The sequence below is a fragment of the Trematomus bernacchii genome, unplaced genomic scaffold (assembly GCF_902827165.1).
Source record: "Trematomus bernacchii unplaced genomic scaffold, fTreBer1.1, whole genome shotgun sequence".
Lineage (NCBI taxonomy): Eukaryota > Metazoa > Chordata > Actinopteri > Perciformes > Nototheniidae > Trematomus > Trematomus bernacchii.
In genome coordinates this window covers 897581-917502 of record NW_022987739.1, presented here as the reverse complement: position 1 = coordinate 917502, position 19922 = coordinate 897581, and the positions used below count along the sequence as shown (strand labels likewise).

The window sequence follows — 19922 nt, the reverse complement described above, 5'->3', positions numbered from 1 at the left end:
TAACATACGGCTAGTCGTTTTGAATGCAGACATGTTTCATATTATCTTTTGATGTATTGGCTGAGTTATAGAAGGGCCTCGGGTTACATGGCTCTTTCACTGTTGATTGGTATGCATGGGTAACTATTTCGAAATGTGAATGTATAGTCTGCACACCGGCTGTGATATAAATACAATACAGGCCTGCGGGGATTCAATTCAAGTATTAACACCTTATAGTTTAAAGTAAAAAAAAAAAAAAGGTTTGAATGTAAATGAGTGTAACTGCAATCTGACTAAATACTGCATTCTGGGGCAAGAAAATACATGCAAGTGGACAGAAAACATTCAAAACACCCATTTAGGAGTTTATTTGACTAAGTATGTCTATTTATGTTTGTAGATTTCTCCTACATTCACAAAATTAGCATTAGAAAAAGCTTCATTTGCAAATGTATACATACTATTTATTTCAGAAAGAATTGTCTTAATGTCAGTAATGGAGTGGGAAAGTTTCACGGTGATACATTTGGGTACATTTTAACCCTATCCTCTCCCCTCAACCGTAAAGAATGCAAAACAAATATTATCCCAAACGGGTGGCTCATAATTTGACAATTTTTATTGACATGTCGACATGCAGACCATGGTAGGTGGAGCCAGTTGCTGCAAGGACAACAGGTGCACACATTAACAGTTGAGCTACATCTCATATTTATCAGGTACAGAGTGCATGTAAATATAGCAGCAAGACAACTGACAGCACAACAGTCTGGAGATGGAGACACATGAAGGTTAAATACGTCCCGCCGGTGTCCTCTGCTCGAGGTAAAGTGCCAAAAACTCGGCGTCTTTATTTATCTGCAGCCAACAGGGTTCATTCATCTGTGAGGGTCTTTTTCTGCATGTTGTTAGTAGATGCAGCCAGAATTATAAGGAAATCCTCTAACGTACTTGGTCAGAAATTACATTTTTTTGTAGGAAACATGATCTGCTGTGAATAAATTGTATGTAGGAACTGTGTAACAATTCAATAATGCTCAAGAGAAACATGCATGAATCCAAGGCTGCCGTGGAATAGTCTTTTTCAAGTGTCTTCTGGCTCGTTGAGTTCTCTAAATGCTAATGAAAGCTGCTCAATGCTATCGACCTTAGCATAGGAAACACCATAGACACATTACCAAAATGATCCATGAACCCTGAAGCAGAATTGTTTTTCAACAAAAGTTTGGATAAAAGATTAAAATATCTTAATCCACATAAATCACGGTTTCCACTGAAAGAGAAAAGGGAGCACAGAGCCTCTTTTACATACAGTATACAATTGCTTAATAAACTTAAGTTATATTAAAATGAATAACCTATAGAGCGGCTTAAATTGCCAAACATTTATAAACAGACCTTATGGTGCGTACAATACATACTGTACTTCAAAAATTGTAAAATGTAGCTGTTGCTAACTAGTTAGCATGTATGGCTAGGTGTCTCACTGTTTTTTTAGCACAGTTTAGCTAGCTGACTATCATCAATGTTGGATGATTTGAGTGTTATTTATACACGGCTGTTTTGTACTTGTTAATATGTTGGATTATATTTGATATCTTAACATCACTCCATATTGATCAGGGTTTTCAATGAAAGAAACTTAGCTTTTCCACATGTGTGTGTTGCTTATTAAAATGGGACAACAATAACCATGGGGCAGCTTCAAGTGCAATATATAAACAGACCTTATGGTGCATATAAAACATACTGTACTATGGAAATAGTAAAACGTTGCTGTAGCTAACTCGTTAGCATGTATGAATAGGTGAAGCGCAGTGATTCAGCACAGTTTAGCTAGCTAGCGTGATTGCAAAAGGACTCCTGGGTAATAGACAATTATCAATGTTGGTGGATTCATGTTTTTTACAGAAAGACTATGTTATAGTTGTTTATAGTATCTTTGATTCATGTAATATGTATTTTCAGATAGATTTTAGTATTTGAAGAAAAACATTAAAAAAAACATCCATCCATCCACCATCCATAATATCCAACTATAAATCGGGCAGTAACTCTGAGGACCACTGACCTAGATCATAGACCATGGATAGAAAAACAAATTATCTAAAGACATTTTGAATGTATAGAGCTATTTATCCAGAAAAACATCCTACGTTTACTTGTATTTGTTTACAAGCCTGCCTCGTCCGGTCTTAAGGACATTCATATTCGAATATAGCCTATGCACCACATTTTATCCAAAATAAAGGGGATAATGCTGGCCCACGATATTCTGCAGCCGGAATATTTTTAAATGAACCCGCAGGAGAAGCACCAGGCTTTGAAGCCAATTTGAAATAGTGTTCAAACCGTGTAATTAAAACTAAAAGGGACCATCACATGATGACATGGGATCCAAAAACGTTTTTAGACTATTACACCAAGGAAAGAGACAACTGTACATCTGTGGATAATTATTTGGGAATTTGTACCAGTCATGCGGATAACATTTGGAGAGCCGCATGACATTGTTATATATTTATCCTCAATAAAGTTATGTGCAGTGCTAAACCAAAAGTTATTTAGTCTCCCATGGAACCGGAGGATCACCAAAAGTTCCGGGAAGTTGTATACACGTCAAGCTTGTTCCGCTTTTAAGCAACCTTTATTATATATAATTAGGGCTTTGGCTCCACATGTGAGTTTAGAGCAGGGGTGTCCAAACTATTTTAACTGAGACCCACATACAGAAACATATACGAAGGGCTGGGCCACTCCCTAGAGGTATATTGCCTCACAAGTTCAGTTCTAAGTCAGCAGAATCAATCAAATGTAGGTAAATGATTCTTGATACTTAAAAATGCTTTAAGAAAAAAACAGCTCTCCATAGGGTTTCATTTATGTTGTTGGCAGCTCATCCCTTAAAACAGAAGCCTCCAATTGCTTATAATAAGGGGAAATATGAAGGGTAGATTTCAAGCTTGTTATGTAAATGAGTTATTGGGCTTTTTTCTTATCAACTTAGATTTGTTAGAAAATGTTTTCAACTTTAATTGATGGAATTTATTTGAAAATTGGGCTGCGTTTACACATGAATAACGTGTAATATATTTTAACATATATATTTAAAAAGTACAATATGAGACGAGCAGAAGTTTCATTTGTGGGCCATATTTTATTGTACTTTTTGAATTTGCTGAGGGCCGATTCAAAATGGCCCACGGGCCGCATTTGGCCGTCGGGCCGTAGTTTGGACACCCCTGGTTTAGAGCAATAAGGCTTTAAAAGATTGAACGCTTCTGTTTGACGGTGCACTTTGGAAACATCCTTTCTTTAAGACGATGTAATTCTGTTTTGGACATGAATCTTGAGCTTTATTGAGTTTGTCACTGTTCCTTTTTTTTAATAATGTATTGCAAGAATAAGAGTTGAGGAAACACAGTACGTAATGTTTTGGGTCTATTCGACCGCAGCCCAGGCAGTTTGTTGAGACTAAAAGGAGCTCCCCTATCATGAGACTGTGAAAGAAAACGTTAGCGTCTCACTCCATCAAGAATTTCAATGACCCTCAGTGCACGCAGCTTGGCAACAGCTTACATAACTAGATTCATTTCCACTTCGGAGGTCCTCGGTCGCTGCACTTTGACAATCACGTCTTTCACACCTGCCCTCGGGGGTCACTCATACATTAATGCAGCAGCCACTGTGTTAAAGAATGTAAAAAAAACAAAAAGGCGACACGTGCTCTGTGGTGCATTTAAAACGGGTCTAGACTCTTGACGCGGTAAAACAAGGGAACACAACATGAGTCCGGACAAATAAAAACGAAATAAAAACCTCCCAAACCCTTGGAGGTTTAGTCAGTTGCTATGCTACTGTTTACATTATAGGATAAGAGTCACAAATATAAAAATCTGACCTCAAAATCATGCTGCGCAGCTGGAATTCCCAACAAAAATTGAGGAAACGAAACAGGGCGTCTGCAGGTCCTTAATAGAATAATGAATTCTATTGAAAAGTAGGTTTTAGTAGGTCAGATTATCTTGAATGCTTTACTGTTTTGTGTAACTGCAATTAAACATTGCTTCAACTGTTTTAACCCATGACTAACCTACAGTATAAGAGAAGTCTGAGCTTTTTGGTCTTACAATCAATCAATTAATATAGTTTTATTGACAGATTTTAATATATATATATGTACGTAAATTAGTCTAGGACATATTTTCATTCATACTAATTTTCCTTGTGCCCGTTTGACCCCAAAACATTTAGAAACCTGCAGAAACCCTGTGTAATCAGGTCAAATATGCAGTATAAATAATTAATAATTCACATGGAGTGAGGATGCAAACCATATTGATCAGTTGTGAGAACATTTCAAATGAATACAGAGACTCCTGCACAGGTTGCTCTCTAACGTCTCATTAAAAACTGCTCAGATTTGCTGCGGGAGAAATATTGTAACTTAATTCAAACAAGAATCAAGATGCGCTTAACAGGAAAACCTGTGTTTCTACTTATTATGTGCATTATCAGATAAATGGGGAATCAGGTTTAATGTAATCAGAGCTTACGGAAGTGTCTTTATTACCGTGTATTTCTATATGGGGGGAAATAACGTAAATAACGCTGATTATAAGGTCATTTTCGAGCACTTGGCACCATGGTCAGTATTTGTTAAAAGTGGCTGCTCTTCTTTATTTGGGATTATAGGTTTCAGAAAGTTAGAACAGTTACATTTGAAGTTGTTGGATAACTCTTATTATTATTGATGGAGAATTTGATGAAAGACTTTTGAACAAAACAAGCGATTTGAACAAGTTCTTATAAATGGTGATGGAGATGTTTTACTATTTTCTCTCATTCATGAACTAAACAACAAATCCATAACATTTGAAAAATCATCAACAGATTAATTGATAATGAAAACGTTAGTTAAAGTCGAACACAAATTGATGCATGAAAAAAAACAACTACGCCAAGAAGCTTACTTTTTGTTTAACTGTGTTCAGGATTACGTAAAAACGACTAACCCACTCTTCATGAAACTTAGTGTAAAGGTGAAGCAAGCTAATTTGAGATAGATGTATTTAGAGGTCTGCGCTCTTTACTTTTATAATGTTGAATTTGCCTTCATTGAGTGGTGCAGAAATAAATCAGACATTTATTTTCATTCTAGCATTTTCGGTTCCCTTGTCTCGAAGTCAAGGGTTATTTTTTATGTTATTTTGGTTGTTAACCTGAAATAAGGTCTGTGGTTAACACAAGCTGAAGAGATTTGAACGTCATCACACCTTACATTAGCCGCCTTTAGCTTAGCGGTGGTGGCGTGAAGTCATGTGACCACGCTGTTTTATCTTTATAGCCTAACGTTAGCTTTTTACTTGAATGCTCATCAAGTGGTGTTAATATGGGGAGATTATCCTGCTGAGCAAAATGTGTAAGTATCATAAATGGGATTTTGAAACCGAGATTATTTTCTGCAATAATCCAAATCCTTTTCGGTTTTTGTGGAGGGAGCCCTTGTGATGCTAACTTCACGCTCAGCCTACGGAAATCCATCATCAGTGCAACATGGTAATAGGAAGCTAGAAGATGCAGACCCCCACCAAGGCAGAGTGCATGAGTTTAAAATCGAAATGGGGAAAGAACATTGATTCCAAAAAGAAGATGTATTGAAGGCCTATTTTAGTGTTTCCAGTATTTATTCATAACAGTTGGGAGCAGAGGAATCGGGTAAGATATAAAATGCGTACCAAAATGCTCCCTGACTTTCAGTGTTGCTTTTTAAACTTTTATGTGAATAACTCATGTGTTATGATTACCACCGTTCTACATGAAAGCAGCATTAATGCTTGATCTTCCATTGCGTTCAACCCCATTATACAGATTCAATCTTAATTTAAATGTGTTCTTCTCGGTCTCGTGTTGCAACCTTAAAGTTTCATGAAAATCGGGCCAGTCGTTGTTCTGCAGACGAATGGACAAACTGTGCCTTGGCAGAGACAATGAGCATCAAAGCTCGTCCATGTTGTTGTAATGAAAACCAGACCGGGACACAGACAAAGATCCAGCTCAGACACTTGGACAACAGACGCTTTTTGTAACAGTCATGGGACGAAATGCACTGACAAGAAGCGGGAACAAAGCTCTGCATTGTAGCTATTTACATTCTCCACCCGCGCTGCTTCACCCATGATGAGCGGTGTCGGCCGAACACATTCACGGTCCCCACAATCCCTTCCACACAAGAGCGTGTTTGTGAAGCAAAAAGGGCATCCTCACAAACAGACCAAACACTGTCAGCAGCTTCGGATGAATGGTACAAAGAGGAATTATAAACTATCAAAGTTTGGGTTTCAGGGCGTAGATGGGGCGTGATGGCGAAGAAGCATTTTGGTCGGATCTCAGGATGAGTCTTCTTCTTTTTCGGCTGCACGCACAGTGTCACATGTTCAAAAACAGCCTGAATCTGGCATGGTGATATTTGTTGTCCTTCTGATAATGCAAGGAAACAATCAGTGAAGGTGGATGGAGAGGATGCACGTCTCCTGGAGCATGAAAATCTTCTCGAGCTCTGCTCCCGGGGCACTCTCCCGTCTTATCCTCCTATAATACCTCTCATCTCTGAAGGACTACAAACATGGCGGTCAGATGTGATCCTCGATGGGGAAAACAAGTCGAGTTCCCCGGCTCAGCAGCTCCTGTTCACGGGAGTCCAGCTCGCGCTCCAGCGCCTCCTCCGAGGTGCTGCCGCTCCTCCTGCCGTTCATGCTCCAGCCCGACGCTCCGGCTGTTTCCCCCCCCTCCTCCTCCACCCGCCCCCCCGCTGCCAGACGCCCCGTTGGCCGTGATCGTGGTGTCTCCAAACGTGAAGGAAAGGTCGCCGCCGTCGCCACGCATGAAGTCAGGGTCGTCCCTCAGCTGGTTCTGAAAACACACAGAGGAGACATGAGGAGGGGGTGGAGAGGATGGAGGTCTCACACACATACACACCAAGAGACAAAATGGGGACATGAGTGTGATTTAAGAGCGTCACACACACACCAAATCTGAGATACAGGGCCCCACAATGTATAATGTTAGGCTGAAGCACCATTTACTGCACTATTCAACCCTCAAATTAAATACAGAATGTAGTCCCAGATCAAATGTACGTTAAAGGGTCCTGAACACATTGGAGTTGTCCCTTCCCTATTGTGTGTTCTTTCGTTTGTGCATCCCTGTGTGTCCTCCAGAGGGAGTTTCTCTCCCACACACTCACCCCCCCCCCCCCCCCCCCCCCGCCTAAAACGCCTACATTGGACTCCTTTGTTTACTTCTTCCATACTGACGTCACTACGGAACACTCACGCTTCTATTGGCCAACACATTGTACGTGATTGGACATCTCTAAGCGAATCACAACAGCTAACCTAAGGGACATAAGGGACACTCTTGATTAACAGAAGTGAAGTGACTCACCCTAAAGTCAACTAGACTATATCCTGACAGTGGAAACATTGAGTGATTGATTTTATTTATGGATGAAAGGCTGAGGGATATGAAAAAAAAGAAAATATCATAGAATTTTTGAAAGAATACCTAGATTTTGTGACTTTGGGTGCATTTACAAAATAATATAAGGATAAAAGTGGTCCCAAGATGTTAGAAGCAGCAACACATACAACATTAAAAACATTATAGAATGTGCATTCACACCTAATAGTCCGCTTCTCTGGTGCGCACCAGACCACAGTTTGTTACATTGTTTCATTTTTCAGAAGGTTAGGTTTGCGTTCACACGGGCAAAATTCAAACGGACTATAAACTTTAAACACAAGTCATGTGTTCGGAAATGCTGTTCAACAATTGGTCAGACATTAAAGGTAGGGTAGGTACGTTTGAGAAACCGGCTCGAGATCGCTGGAATTTGAAAATACACAACTGGAGAAAATCTGCCACTTCCTTATAGAGCCCCTCCTCCAACACACACGAACGCGCACATGACCAATGAGGGCACGAGATAAGTTTGTGCCCCGATGGAAGGCTGACAGGCAGGTAGGCCATCCAGTTATTTTAGCCGGGCCGGCTAACATGATTGGTCGTGCTTTTTACAGTACTACGGCTTCCACAGATGACATTTTTTTATGGATTCTTTGTCAAAGCACTTAAGATATTCATTGCTATCGGGATGTTAAGAGCATTCCATGGAATATAACAAAAAGTATATCTCGAGCTGGTTTCTCAAACTTACCTACCCCACCTTTAAGGGGGTAAAAACGCAAATCCCGGCAATTTCTACCGGAGCCTCCGCCATGGAGCATCGGTAGGTTATTTTCATGCTGTTGTTAATCTGGAGAGCATATCAACAGCAACGGCGCATATGATTATATAATCAGACAACGTGCGATACAAAACATTATAACACATATAATGAGAGACGTTCTGCAGTAAGGAGGGGGTTTCACCGACGGCAGGTGGCTCTGACTTTTATGTATAGTTTTTAGTTTGATAGTTGTTTTTACTTTACACGACACTGTTCAACACATCATTCTGCTTCACTCTTTCACTAAAGAAATGAAGACACCCGCGTTCTTGTGACGCGTAAATACTACGCTTCCTATGTTTTGGTGCGGACTGCGTTCACACCAGCGATGAACCGCTCCAGAGTTCACTAGCAAGCGGTCCGAGACCACCTATTTTATCGGACCAGAGTCCGGTTGTTTAGTTCACTTCAGAGGTCTCGGACTGTGTTCACACCAACCCAAATGAACCGCACCAAGCGGCTAAACGCACCAGGGTTCGATTCAACCGGACTATAAAAGGCTGGTGTGAATGCACCCTACACTGAGGGGATGCAATTAATCAATACTGAATGACATTAACTTGTTAAGTCAGAACATGTGTGAGGAAGCGCACACACTCCCTCACTAACATTTTGGCTTAACTATTTGTTTGTTAAGAAAGGTAGTACATGTTTCTTCAGAGTTGTCTTTATTTCAGTTAAAGTTATAAAAACAGTTTACATAGAAAAACTAATAAAGTGCATCTAAATTAATTTGTCAGTCTGTAAAACACACAATCACAAAGTAATCACCATTTCCTTTGTTCAGACCTGGAAGCCATTTTGTGCCACTGCTCACTGCTGTACCAAAGTACTCCTTATATGTGCCGTATGAGTAGGCGGAGTCTTGGACGTGATTGGTCAGGAAATGTGTGATTTTATGAGTGTCAATTAGGTTAAAAACTATCCGTTTTAAGCAGACCTTGTTGTTTTTGAAGGTACAATATTTATGTTGATGCAATTATGAATTTACTTAAGCCTTTAGGATTTTATTAAATGTAGACCACAGTGTTTAATTTTGTATTTAACCCTTCACCCCCCTTTCAGATCCATGACCTGATTGGCCAGGTTGGATTGGGAAGGCGGGCAGTCTCCTATAAATGTGGTTGGGAAGAGAGGGGAAGGGGGCATTGGTGTTTGTTCCTTGCTGGTGAACACAGCACCAGGCATGCAGTTTTTGTTTCTGTGGAATAATGTGGAAGGCTAAGAATAAAATGATTTGTATTTTGAAAAGTATTTTTTCTTTAGTTTTATTTGTATTTATTTGTATTTTATTATATTTGTATCATATCATAACTTAGTACTTTTTTTTAAACATATGTAACATTAAGCTGTCTGTGGCTCTTTCCTGCTGTAACAATGCAAATGTCCCCTCTGTGGGACTAATAAAGGTATTCTGATCGTTCTTTCACCTGCACCTCACTTTGTAACAACATGCATGATCTAAATGAAACTATGTCAGCGATGACATGAGACATTTCTCTCCAGGAAGTTGTATTGCCTTTTGTCTAAAAGCACACATTGCATGCTGGGTAAGTAATGAATAGCTCTGCAGTTGCAGCATGAGGTTCTCCTGCCCCTAATTGACCGGCTGACGATCAATACTCTGCTCGTGTCCCGGGGCAAAACAGGACGAGTTACTGTCGGGTCAGCAGGGATTACTCAGATCAGACATATAAAAAAGAGAGGCACTGGGATAAATTACATAATCCTCCTCAAAAGAGGTCCTTTCTAATTAAAATAGTGACACATGAGGATAAGTCAAAATAAACATAAATAATGAAGTTAAAATATTAAGACATTTTCTCTTTTTGTCATAGAATTAAGCCGTCCTCACTAGAGCACCAAATGGGTATTAATCCGCCGTTGAAAGTAGTCCCTGACAAGAGCATTTCTGTTTGAGTTTGCTGAACACTAAACTCCCCAGCTGTTAAAGGAAATAGTTACGCCTGTTTTAAAAAAGTAACTTTATATTTGTAATCTGTTTATAAAGATTCAGAAGGAACCAAGGGGCATGTATTTTTCCCATATATGGGGCGAAGCCTGCGAGCTAGTTCAGGCAGTCAACTCGAGCACCAATGATACATTAACACGTGACGCACCTCGTCCCTCTTACAACCAACCAAACACATTCTCTTAAACATGCCGCTCTATTTAAGCTGCCAGGTCTTCCTGCCTCTGCCTCGCTTATGCTGCTGCTGCCACTGCTGTGTTCACTTGCTATTGCTACGTTCATGTTCCTGCTGCTGTGTTTCATGTTGCTGCTGCTTGCCTGCCCCACCACCACCCCAGCTTCCACCCCAGCTTCCACCTGTAGGCTCGGGGGATAGTTATCTAATCATCACTCAATGTTCTTTGTAAATCTGTGGAGTGATGAGGCCCGAGCCTAGACGCCAAACTCAAACTATATGCTGCTTCTAATAAACATATTAAGAAACACGTGAGTTATCTGACTGAAATGGGATTTGTTGACAATAAGAAAAATATGGAATAATGCCCAGTGTTTTTGTTCTTTTGACTTTAGGGGCCTTCCATCTATTTATTTGTATTTATAGACTCAGCATTTTGAAGGAACTACATGTGAACAAACTAATTCATACATCTTTAAATACAGTTTGAACAAAACAAAGAAACATGCACAAGTATTTTTCTGTAAGTGAAAAAAAAAGTGAATAAATAATGAAAATTAATATATATATATATATATATATAAATACTTAAATTAAATTATAAATGTATATTATTAAATAAATGGTGATAATAATCCTTAAAATAAATATAATAATTAATAAGAATGTATTTGAATTGCACACACTGTTACTTTTCTTTTTATATTTTATACCTGTATTTTTTTTGTATTTAAATGTAACTTTCAAATCTGTTTCTTGAACATATCTTAATGATTTCAATGTGTGGTTGTAAAGCACTTTGAATTGCCTTGATGTTGAAATGTAGCAATAAATTCCTTCAAAAAGCATTTTAAATGTTACACAATCTGAGGTCAATCTGAGGTCAATGTGAACCAACATCCTGTTTTTGGTTGTTGTTTTTTATATTCCCTCCCCCTTCTTATAATATCCATAACGGTAGAGGAATCAGAGCTTAATTTAATCCCGTCTCTGCTCACTTGGCAGCACAGAGCTCTGAGCGCTGCTGATAAATGAACAACATCCTAAACTCAAACAGCAGCAAAACATGTATGGATGCAGAGCTAAAAGACTCTCTAAAAATCTAATTTAAATGCAGTTTGAAACCAGACAGTGACCCTAAAAGTGAGAGGAGAGTCGAGAAAGCAAAAGCCTTGACATGAAAGTATTTCAACATAAAATGAAAAAGAGAAGTGTGACCACCCGTCAGTGTTTAAATATAAGAGTGTTATTCAAAGCGCTGTAAAAGAGCCTTTTGTGTCCCTTTATAAGGTTTCTCCACTGTCCATTTCCTTTTTCTCGCTGAAGGCCTCGGTGCTTTGTGCGTTTACTGGCAGGCTCGACGAATACTTTGACGGTATTACAATTCTCCTGAGAGAAAAGCTTTCAGTATTCACAGAGAGACTTCCTGAGGCACACATTCAGCGCTTCAGTTTAAGCCAATTTGAAATATATCCAAAATAAAGCTCTTAGATCTTAAACCTTAGCAGAACAAAAACACATTTTAACAAGATAACAAATGCTTTATAGTATCATTTAAAGGTCCCCTATTATACTGTTTTTCATCAATATATTATAGGTGTCAGATAAACACAAAACATGTCTCTGAAGTGTTTGGCTCCAAACACCAAACAGATCATTGCAGCATCCCATAATCCCCTCTGTTTCAGCCCTGTTTCAAAAGTGCTGATTCTCTGTCTGTTACTTTAGATGAAAATAAGGAGCCACTCCCCACGCCCCTCTGAGAGATATTTGGTTAAAAAGAACACAATAGGCGCTTTCACACCGGAGTACTTTTCCCAGTATAGTTCCGATAGTTCTTGAAATGTTGCGTTCACACAAAGAAAATCCGGTACTAACTTAGTTCATGAGAACCTTTTCACCCCCTTTTTAGTCCCTGCTAGAGAGCAGGTACTTTCATGGGAGAAAAAGGTTCCCATTTCTGATTGGCTGGACGGATTGCAAACCACGCCCCGTAAAACTCCGAAAAGTTTTGTGAAGCCGCCATTGTATTGGCTGGCATTAGCATTATTAGCATTAGCATTAGCACCAACGGAGAGAGACCAACTTATGGCAACACAAAAAAAAGATGGGAGCGGTGGAGTGATGAGGAGGTGTCGGCGTTCTGGCGATTTACTCGGAAGGCTTCAGTAGAAGCTGCTGGGAGTCGGTGATTGGCTAATGGTTACACAAGCCAAAAAAACGTTATGACATCATAAAGTGGCCAAAATCTGATCAGCTCATTGTCAGACAGGTTTTTATATAAATGGATCAGGACAAAAAGAGAGAGAATCTTTGTTCCTGAAACCTTCAGAATCTCTTTACACAGAGGGGACACATGTTGATGTAGAAGAGACATGACAAAGTGGATTTTGCATAATAGGTGACCTTTAAAGCGGCATAATTATGTTTTTTCCAGGTGTTCCCTTTCCTGTAGTGTGTCATATAGGTTTGTCTGCATGTAAATGATCTGCAAAAGTGTGTCTCACCTCGTACGCCTGCTGGCTGGTCAGACAGCTCGCCAGCGGGCTGCAGTATGCGGGCAGCGTGGAGGTGAGGGGGGGGGCCGCTGTGCGTCAGGATGGGCTTCAGGTAACTGGGCAGGTGTTGAGGAAAACAGCTATACATTTTGCATCAGTGTGAGATTAATTACAAACATACGGGAGAAATTAATAAGAGGTAGAAATGAGAAGGAAATATGTTTTGGAAAGATATGATGTTGGTGATTTTGGGGGATTTTCCCGGTTGCCGTCAAGAGGCTGCTGCTCTCTGTGTTAGCGTAGCATGGTTAGCAGGATTGTTTACACGCAATTTCTAATACAAATTGGTAGTTTGGGAATATTTGTACCTGCATTACATGTTTGCAAAAAACACCACATTGCTGGTTTTATCCGGCGTAAGAAAATAGGTGATTCTGAAAGACAAACTGGGAGACTTCTGGGAGTCTCGAGGAGTTTGTTCCATTAAAGGAGAGGTGTCATGGCCATTTCCACTGATCATAATTCCATTGTTGAGGTATACTAAAATAGATTTATACTGTGCATTTCTCCAAACTCACATTGGTTTCTCATACAGCATCTCTGTAAACTACGTGTATTCACTGAATTTCACTCTCTGCCTTTAACGGCTCGTTGTAGCTCCAATAGCTCCAGCCCCCACCCTCCCTGTGAGCACAGTGTGCTCTGATTGGTCGGGACGTTGTGAATCGCGCTGAGCTCCGTGGAGGTGTTGTTTCCTTGTTTAGGATACATAGCGAAACACAGCCAAACTCATCCTGAGCACACACAAACTCACAGCCGAAGTAAAAACAATAAGTGTGGCTTGATATTGAGTAAGAAAAAGGTTGATAAACGCTGTGAGAATGGGTCTGCAGAGAGAATTTCGCCGCGATCCCAACTGTCTGTTATCAGCCTGCAGCCAGGGAGGAGAAATCAGCTGAGCTGCCTGTGTGTGAGGAAGTCCGTGGATTGGTCAATTTGGACCAATCAGCGGGGGCTTAACATAACGGCTCTGCGGACGTAACGTAACGGCTCCACGGATTGGTCCATTTCGTTCCGGGTACGGCTTGACATCATGCCGTCCCGGAAGAATCAAATGGACAATGACGTATCTCCAACGAGGCGTTTTGGGGAGGTCTTTTCTGTGTTAGAGTTTTACTCGCTATTGGGTGTACTTTGAGGGTTTTGACTCTGCACACCGTTTACATGCATAAAAACCTTCATAACACACAAGGGGACGGGTAATAACCGGAAAAGCATGACACCTCTCCTTTAAGTGTTTGTTGTCTCTGCTCCAACAGGCTATAGTTAATGAGTTTAGCACATTTCCTGTTTTCCTGTTTCTGTGCTTTACACCCGAGACTTTCTCGCTGACGAGCAGATGCAGCTGGAGCGAGCAGGGTGGATTCACTCTCAGGAGGTAAAGTACAACTCACAATATTTAACAGATGTAGTAAAAACAGAGGCTATCTATTTAGTGCTTGTCTTTGTTTGTAAATTCTCAAGACAGATGCTTTGGCTTTTTCCTGTTAACTTAAATGGAAGTTTAGAAACAAGTCTTGTTTTCTTCCGAGGCCACATAGGGACCTGCGGCTGCAGCCTTTATGTCTTTTTCTATACTATATGGGGATGTTGTATATGAAAGCAACTTCTCCATGCCTATGCTCTTTGATTACCGTCTATCACGGGGCACTGAGATTTACGTTTCCCTGACTACCCAAAAACATGAAACGCCTCCATTGGACTCCTTTGTTTACCTCCAGAACATAGGGACATCACTATGGAACACTCACGCTCCTATTGGCTATAGCTCCGAGACATTGTACGTGATAGGCTAAGGGGCGGGACATCTCTAAGCGGTTGACCAATCACAACAGAGCCGGCCAGCTAACCAATCAGAGCAGACTGGACTCTGGTTTCAGGGTGAAAAGAGTAAAAAAAAAAGAGCTTTTTGAACATTAAGGCATGGAGACATGTCACAGTAGAGACACTACATACTGATATACACCTGAACATCAGCAAGAGAGGACTCTTTAAAGTAGAGACACTACATACTGATATACACCTGAACATCAGCAGGAGAGGACTCTTTAAAGTAGAGACACTACATACTGATATACACCTGAACATCAGCAGGAGAGGACTCTTTAAAGAAGAGACACTACATACTGATAAACACCTGAACATCAGCAGGAGAGGACTCTTTAAAGTAGAGACACTACATACTGATATACACCTGAACATCAGCAGGAGAGGACTCTTTAAAGTAGAGACACTACATACTGATATACACCTGAACATCAGCAAGAGAGGACTCTTTAAAGTAGAGACACTACATACTGATATACACCTGAACATCAGCAGGAGAGGACTCTTTAAAGTAGAGACACTACATACTGATATACACCTGAACATCAGCAGGAGAGGACTCTTTAAAGTAGAGACACTACATACTGATATACACCTGAACATCAGCAGGAGAGGACTCTTTAAAGTAGAGACACTACATACTGATATACACCTGAACATCAGCAGGAGAGCACTCTTTAAAGTAGAGACACTACATACTGATATACACCTGAACATCAGCAGGAGAGGACTCTTTAAAGTAGAGACACTACATACTGATATACACCTGAACATCAGCAGGAGAGGACTCTTTAAAGTAGAGACACTACATACTGATATACACCTGAACATCAGCAGGAGAGGACTCTTTAAAGTAGAGACACTACATACTGATATACACCTGAACATCAGCAGGAGAGGACTCTTTAAAGTAGAGACACTACATACTGATATACACCTGAACATCAGCAGGAGAGGACTCTTTAAAGTAGAGACACTACATACTGATATACACCTGAACATCAGCAGGAGAGGACTCTTTAAAGGAGAGACACTACATACTGATATACACCTGAACATCAGCAGGAGAGGACTCTTTAAAGTAGAGACACAACATACTGATATACACCTGAACATCAGCAGGAGAGGACTCTTTAAAGTAGAGACACTACATACTGATATACACCTGAACATCATCAGGAGAGGACTCTTTAAAGTAGAGACACTACATACTGATATACACCTGAACATCAGCAGGAGAGGACTCTTTAAAGTAGAGACACTACATACTGATATACACCTGAACATCAGCAGGAGAGGACTCTTTAAAGTAGAGACACTACATACTGATATACACCTGAACATCAGCAGGAGAGGACTCTTTAAAGTAGAGACACTACATACTGATATACACCTGAACATCAGCAGGAGAGGACTCTTTAAAGTAGAGACACTACATACTGATATACACCTGAACATCAGCAGGAGAGGACTCTTTAAAGTAGAGACACTACATACTGATATACACCTGAACATCAGCAGGAGAGGACTCTTTAAAGTAGAGACACTACATACTGATATACACCTGAACATCAGCAGGAGAGGACTCTTTAAAGTAGAGACACTACATACTGATATACACCTGAACATCAGCAGGAGAGGACTCTTTAAAGGAGAGACACTACATACTGATATACACCTGAACATCAGCAGGAGAGGACTCTTTAAAGTAGAGACACTACATACTGATATACACCTGAACATCAGCAGGAGAGGACTCTTTAAAGTAGAGACACTACATACTGATATACACCTGAACATCATCAGGAGAGGACTCTTTAAAGTAGAGACACTACATACTGATATACACCTGAACATCAGCAGGAGAGGACTCTTTAAAGTAGAGACACTACATACTGATATACACCTGAACATCAGCAGGAGAGGACTCTTTAAAGTAGAGACACTACATACTGATATACACCTGAACATCAGCAGGAGAGGACTCTTTAAAGTAGAGACACTACATACTGATATACACCTGAACATCAGCAGGAGAGGACTCTTTAAAGTAGAGACACTACATACTGATATGCACCTGAACATCAGCGGGAGAGGACTCTTTAAAGTAGAGACACTACATACTGATATACACCTGAACATCAGCAGGAGAGGACTCTTTAAAGTAGAGACACTACATACTGATATACACCTGAACATCAGCAGGAGAGGACTCTTTAAAGTAGAGACACTACATACTGATATACACCTGAACATCACCAGAATAGGGCCCCTTTAAAAGACAGTCGGTACAGAAAGGATACTTGTGATCGAAGGTGTACCACAGTCTGAAGAGCCAGGCGCTCTCCTGTTTGGTTTTACTCTGTCCTTCAGCCTGAGGCCCGTCCTGCAGACACACAGTGGGAAATACATCATGCATATTGAAGATTTGATTCAACAAAAAATATTAAAAGGCTTTTTTTGTTGTATGCACAAAAGCTACAGCACAGTTTTGGCAAAACAAATCAAAAATCTCCAGTGCAACCTTAAATATACTTAAAAACATGGAATGAAACAGACCTAAAATAGTGCAATAAAACAGGTAATAAGTAAGTTGCAGGAATAGATAAATATAAAATAGAATAAAATGGAACAATACTATATACTGTAGATACGTGGATATGTATGAATTAACAGACTGAAATGATCACGACAGTCATTCCAATACTGTAAATGTAGTTCCTTTACTTGGTTCCGTTTCTCATCTTAAAACTATATTACATCAATAGCTCTCAGAAAATATGTGATTTGTATCCGACACACTAAAGGGTTACTTCAGACTTGCTGACTCTAACTTTAAATTGCAGAAGTAAAAGAGTTTCAGCAGTAACTTAAAGGAAGTGTGCGCCCTAAAATCTAAATATTTCCCCTCCCTTTCTGCCATTTCTCAAACTACATCAAGGGGGTTTAATTGGCATTAAAAGGTGAAAGGAAAATATGTATGTATATTTCTTTATAATGAATAATAAAATAGTTCCTCACCCCCTGCAGGACCTGGAAGCTGTCTGTGCACGGCTGCTGGTCCTGATCCGGGTCCACACCCACCCTGAAACAAGAGAAAGTCAATATTTACACCTCATGAAGAATGCAATAAAAATGACTGAAGTAACTCAGAGTGTTTGACGCCAATCAGCAGTATCTTTCAGCCACTTTGCTGCAAAGTAATTAAGTACTTTTACTTTAAAGGCAATTGCAAAATGTAGATGTTTTGAGAGGATCTGTAACAAACTGTTTTTTCTATTAAGTCTGTAACCATTTCTTGTCTGCAGCTCCACAATCACTGCAATTTCAATATTGCACTAGCCCTTACTAAGATATCATTTTTGATTAATAGTGCAGCCCTAGCAAATATAACACTTTTACCTTCACTACATTTTCTTTGCACATATAAAAAACACATGTGCTAATATTACCTCCACACTGGCACACCACAATATCAAAATGCTCTTACATGTATGTGTTAGTGATAAAGACAGAATAATGTAATATTCTATGATGAAATAGTACCGTGAAAACATTAACCTTTAAAGGTCCCATGTCATGCTTTTCCGGTTATTACCCGTCCCCTTGTGTGTTATGTAGCTTTTTATGCATGTAAACGGTCTGCAGAGTCACAAACCCTTAAAGTACACCCTGTAGCGAGTAAAACTCTAACACAGAAAAGACCTGTCTATGCTGCCCCAAAACGCCTCGTTGGAGATTTCTCTTTTTCTTCCTGGGTACAGTGACGTGACCATACCCAAATGGACCCATTGCCGTGGAGCTCCTCACACACAAACACACTCTCTCAGCGGCAAAACTGTGACGCTCTAGGGGGGGGGGGTGCTAGTGGAGCCTCGCAGATGGGGGTGCTGCACCCCCCCCCCTTCCCGCGTCCATTCGCGATGTCTCGCTGTCTCGCAAACCCCACGCAGCAAGCAGGAAATGAACCCAGCTCACACTGTCCGCTCCTCGCAGCAGCGAGCCGCGCAACGTCCCGCCAACACGGCACCCAGACCCCACGCAGCATTCTCATCTGTTTGTCATTTTCTGGTTGCTAACGCCATTGTAACACATAATCACTGATGTTCCGCTGTAACGGTGGTGGACTCATCAGAACAGAGTGGGCGAGCTGACCAATCAGAGCACAGTGGGCTCATAGGGGGGGGGGCAGGAGCTCCAACAAGCCGTGTAGGACAGAGAGTGAATACACATACTATACAGAGATGCTGTATGAGAAACCAATGTGAGTTTGGAAAATTGAACAATATAAATCTATTCTAGTATACCTCAACAATGGAATTATGATCAGTAGAAATGGCCATGTCATGGGACCTTAAAGTTTTTTAGTGCATTGACCTGATAATACATCTGTTCTTCTACTTATAACATTTTAAATTCAGGATTTCTTACTTGTAATGGAGTATTTTTTACTCAACTTAAGCAAAGGATCTACCTCTGTTTGTTTGAAACCTCTTTATCGTTTGTAACACAGTAACAACCGTGTATGTTTCTGTGGCTTGTGGACAAATGGCATGATTTGTTATTGCGCCAGTAGGTTTTTAGAAAGCCCACACATAAAACATGTAAAAGGGCCGATGGCGTTGACCTTTAAAAAGGGTGACAAATGCTGAAAATTGCCGTGAGACAACATTACACAGAACAACAGTGATAAGATAAAGCTCATTACACGGTTTGTGTAGAGCAGACGTAGGAGGAATTAGTTATATTAAATAACTTTTTGGCTCGTGACCCTAAAGAGAAAACCACATCCTTATAAATGCGGTAAAATCACCAAACAGAGACACTGTTCATCATGCAAGAACTAAAACAACTGTCATGTGATAGAAATGGTTAAGTGTGACGCATGAAAAACAAGCTGCGTTTTTATAATTGTCACATAAATCAAATTAGACTTCAAATCTGTGAAGACATCCCAGGAATAGTTTTTGTGTCCTCAAACAGAAAAGAGCTAAAAACAAGGACAACAAAGCTGCACAAATAATGTTAATAAAGAATATACCATTATGTGTGCAAGTATGTAACAGACTGTTGCAGGAATATAATATAATATAATATATATATATATAACAAGCACAA

The 19922-nt window shown here is 40.1% G+C and overlaps 1 protein-coding gene across 1 annotated transcript in view; it reads right to left on the bottom strand.

Moving 5' to 3' along the window:
• Positions 1–573: 573 nt before the first annotated feature.
• slc9a7 (solute carrier family 9 member 7) overlaps positions 574–19922 on the bottom strand; it is a 41231-nt gene continuing 21882 nt past the window's right edge. The window contains 6 exon segments of the mRNA XM_034147082.1: positions 574–6791; positions 6793–6894; positions 12927–13001; positions 13003–13033; positions 17108–17190; positions 17826–17889. Coding sequence (XP_034002973.1) covers positions 6615–6791; positions 6793–6894; positions 12927–13001; positions 13003–13033; positions 17108–17190; positions 17826–17889 — 532 coding nt within the window. The 3' untranslated portion in view covers positions 574–6614.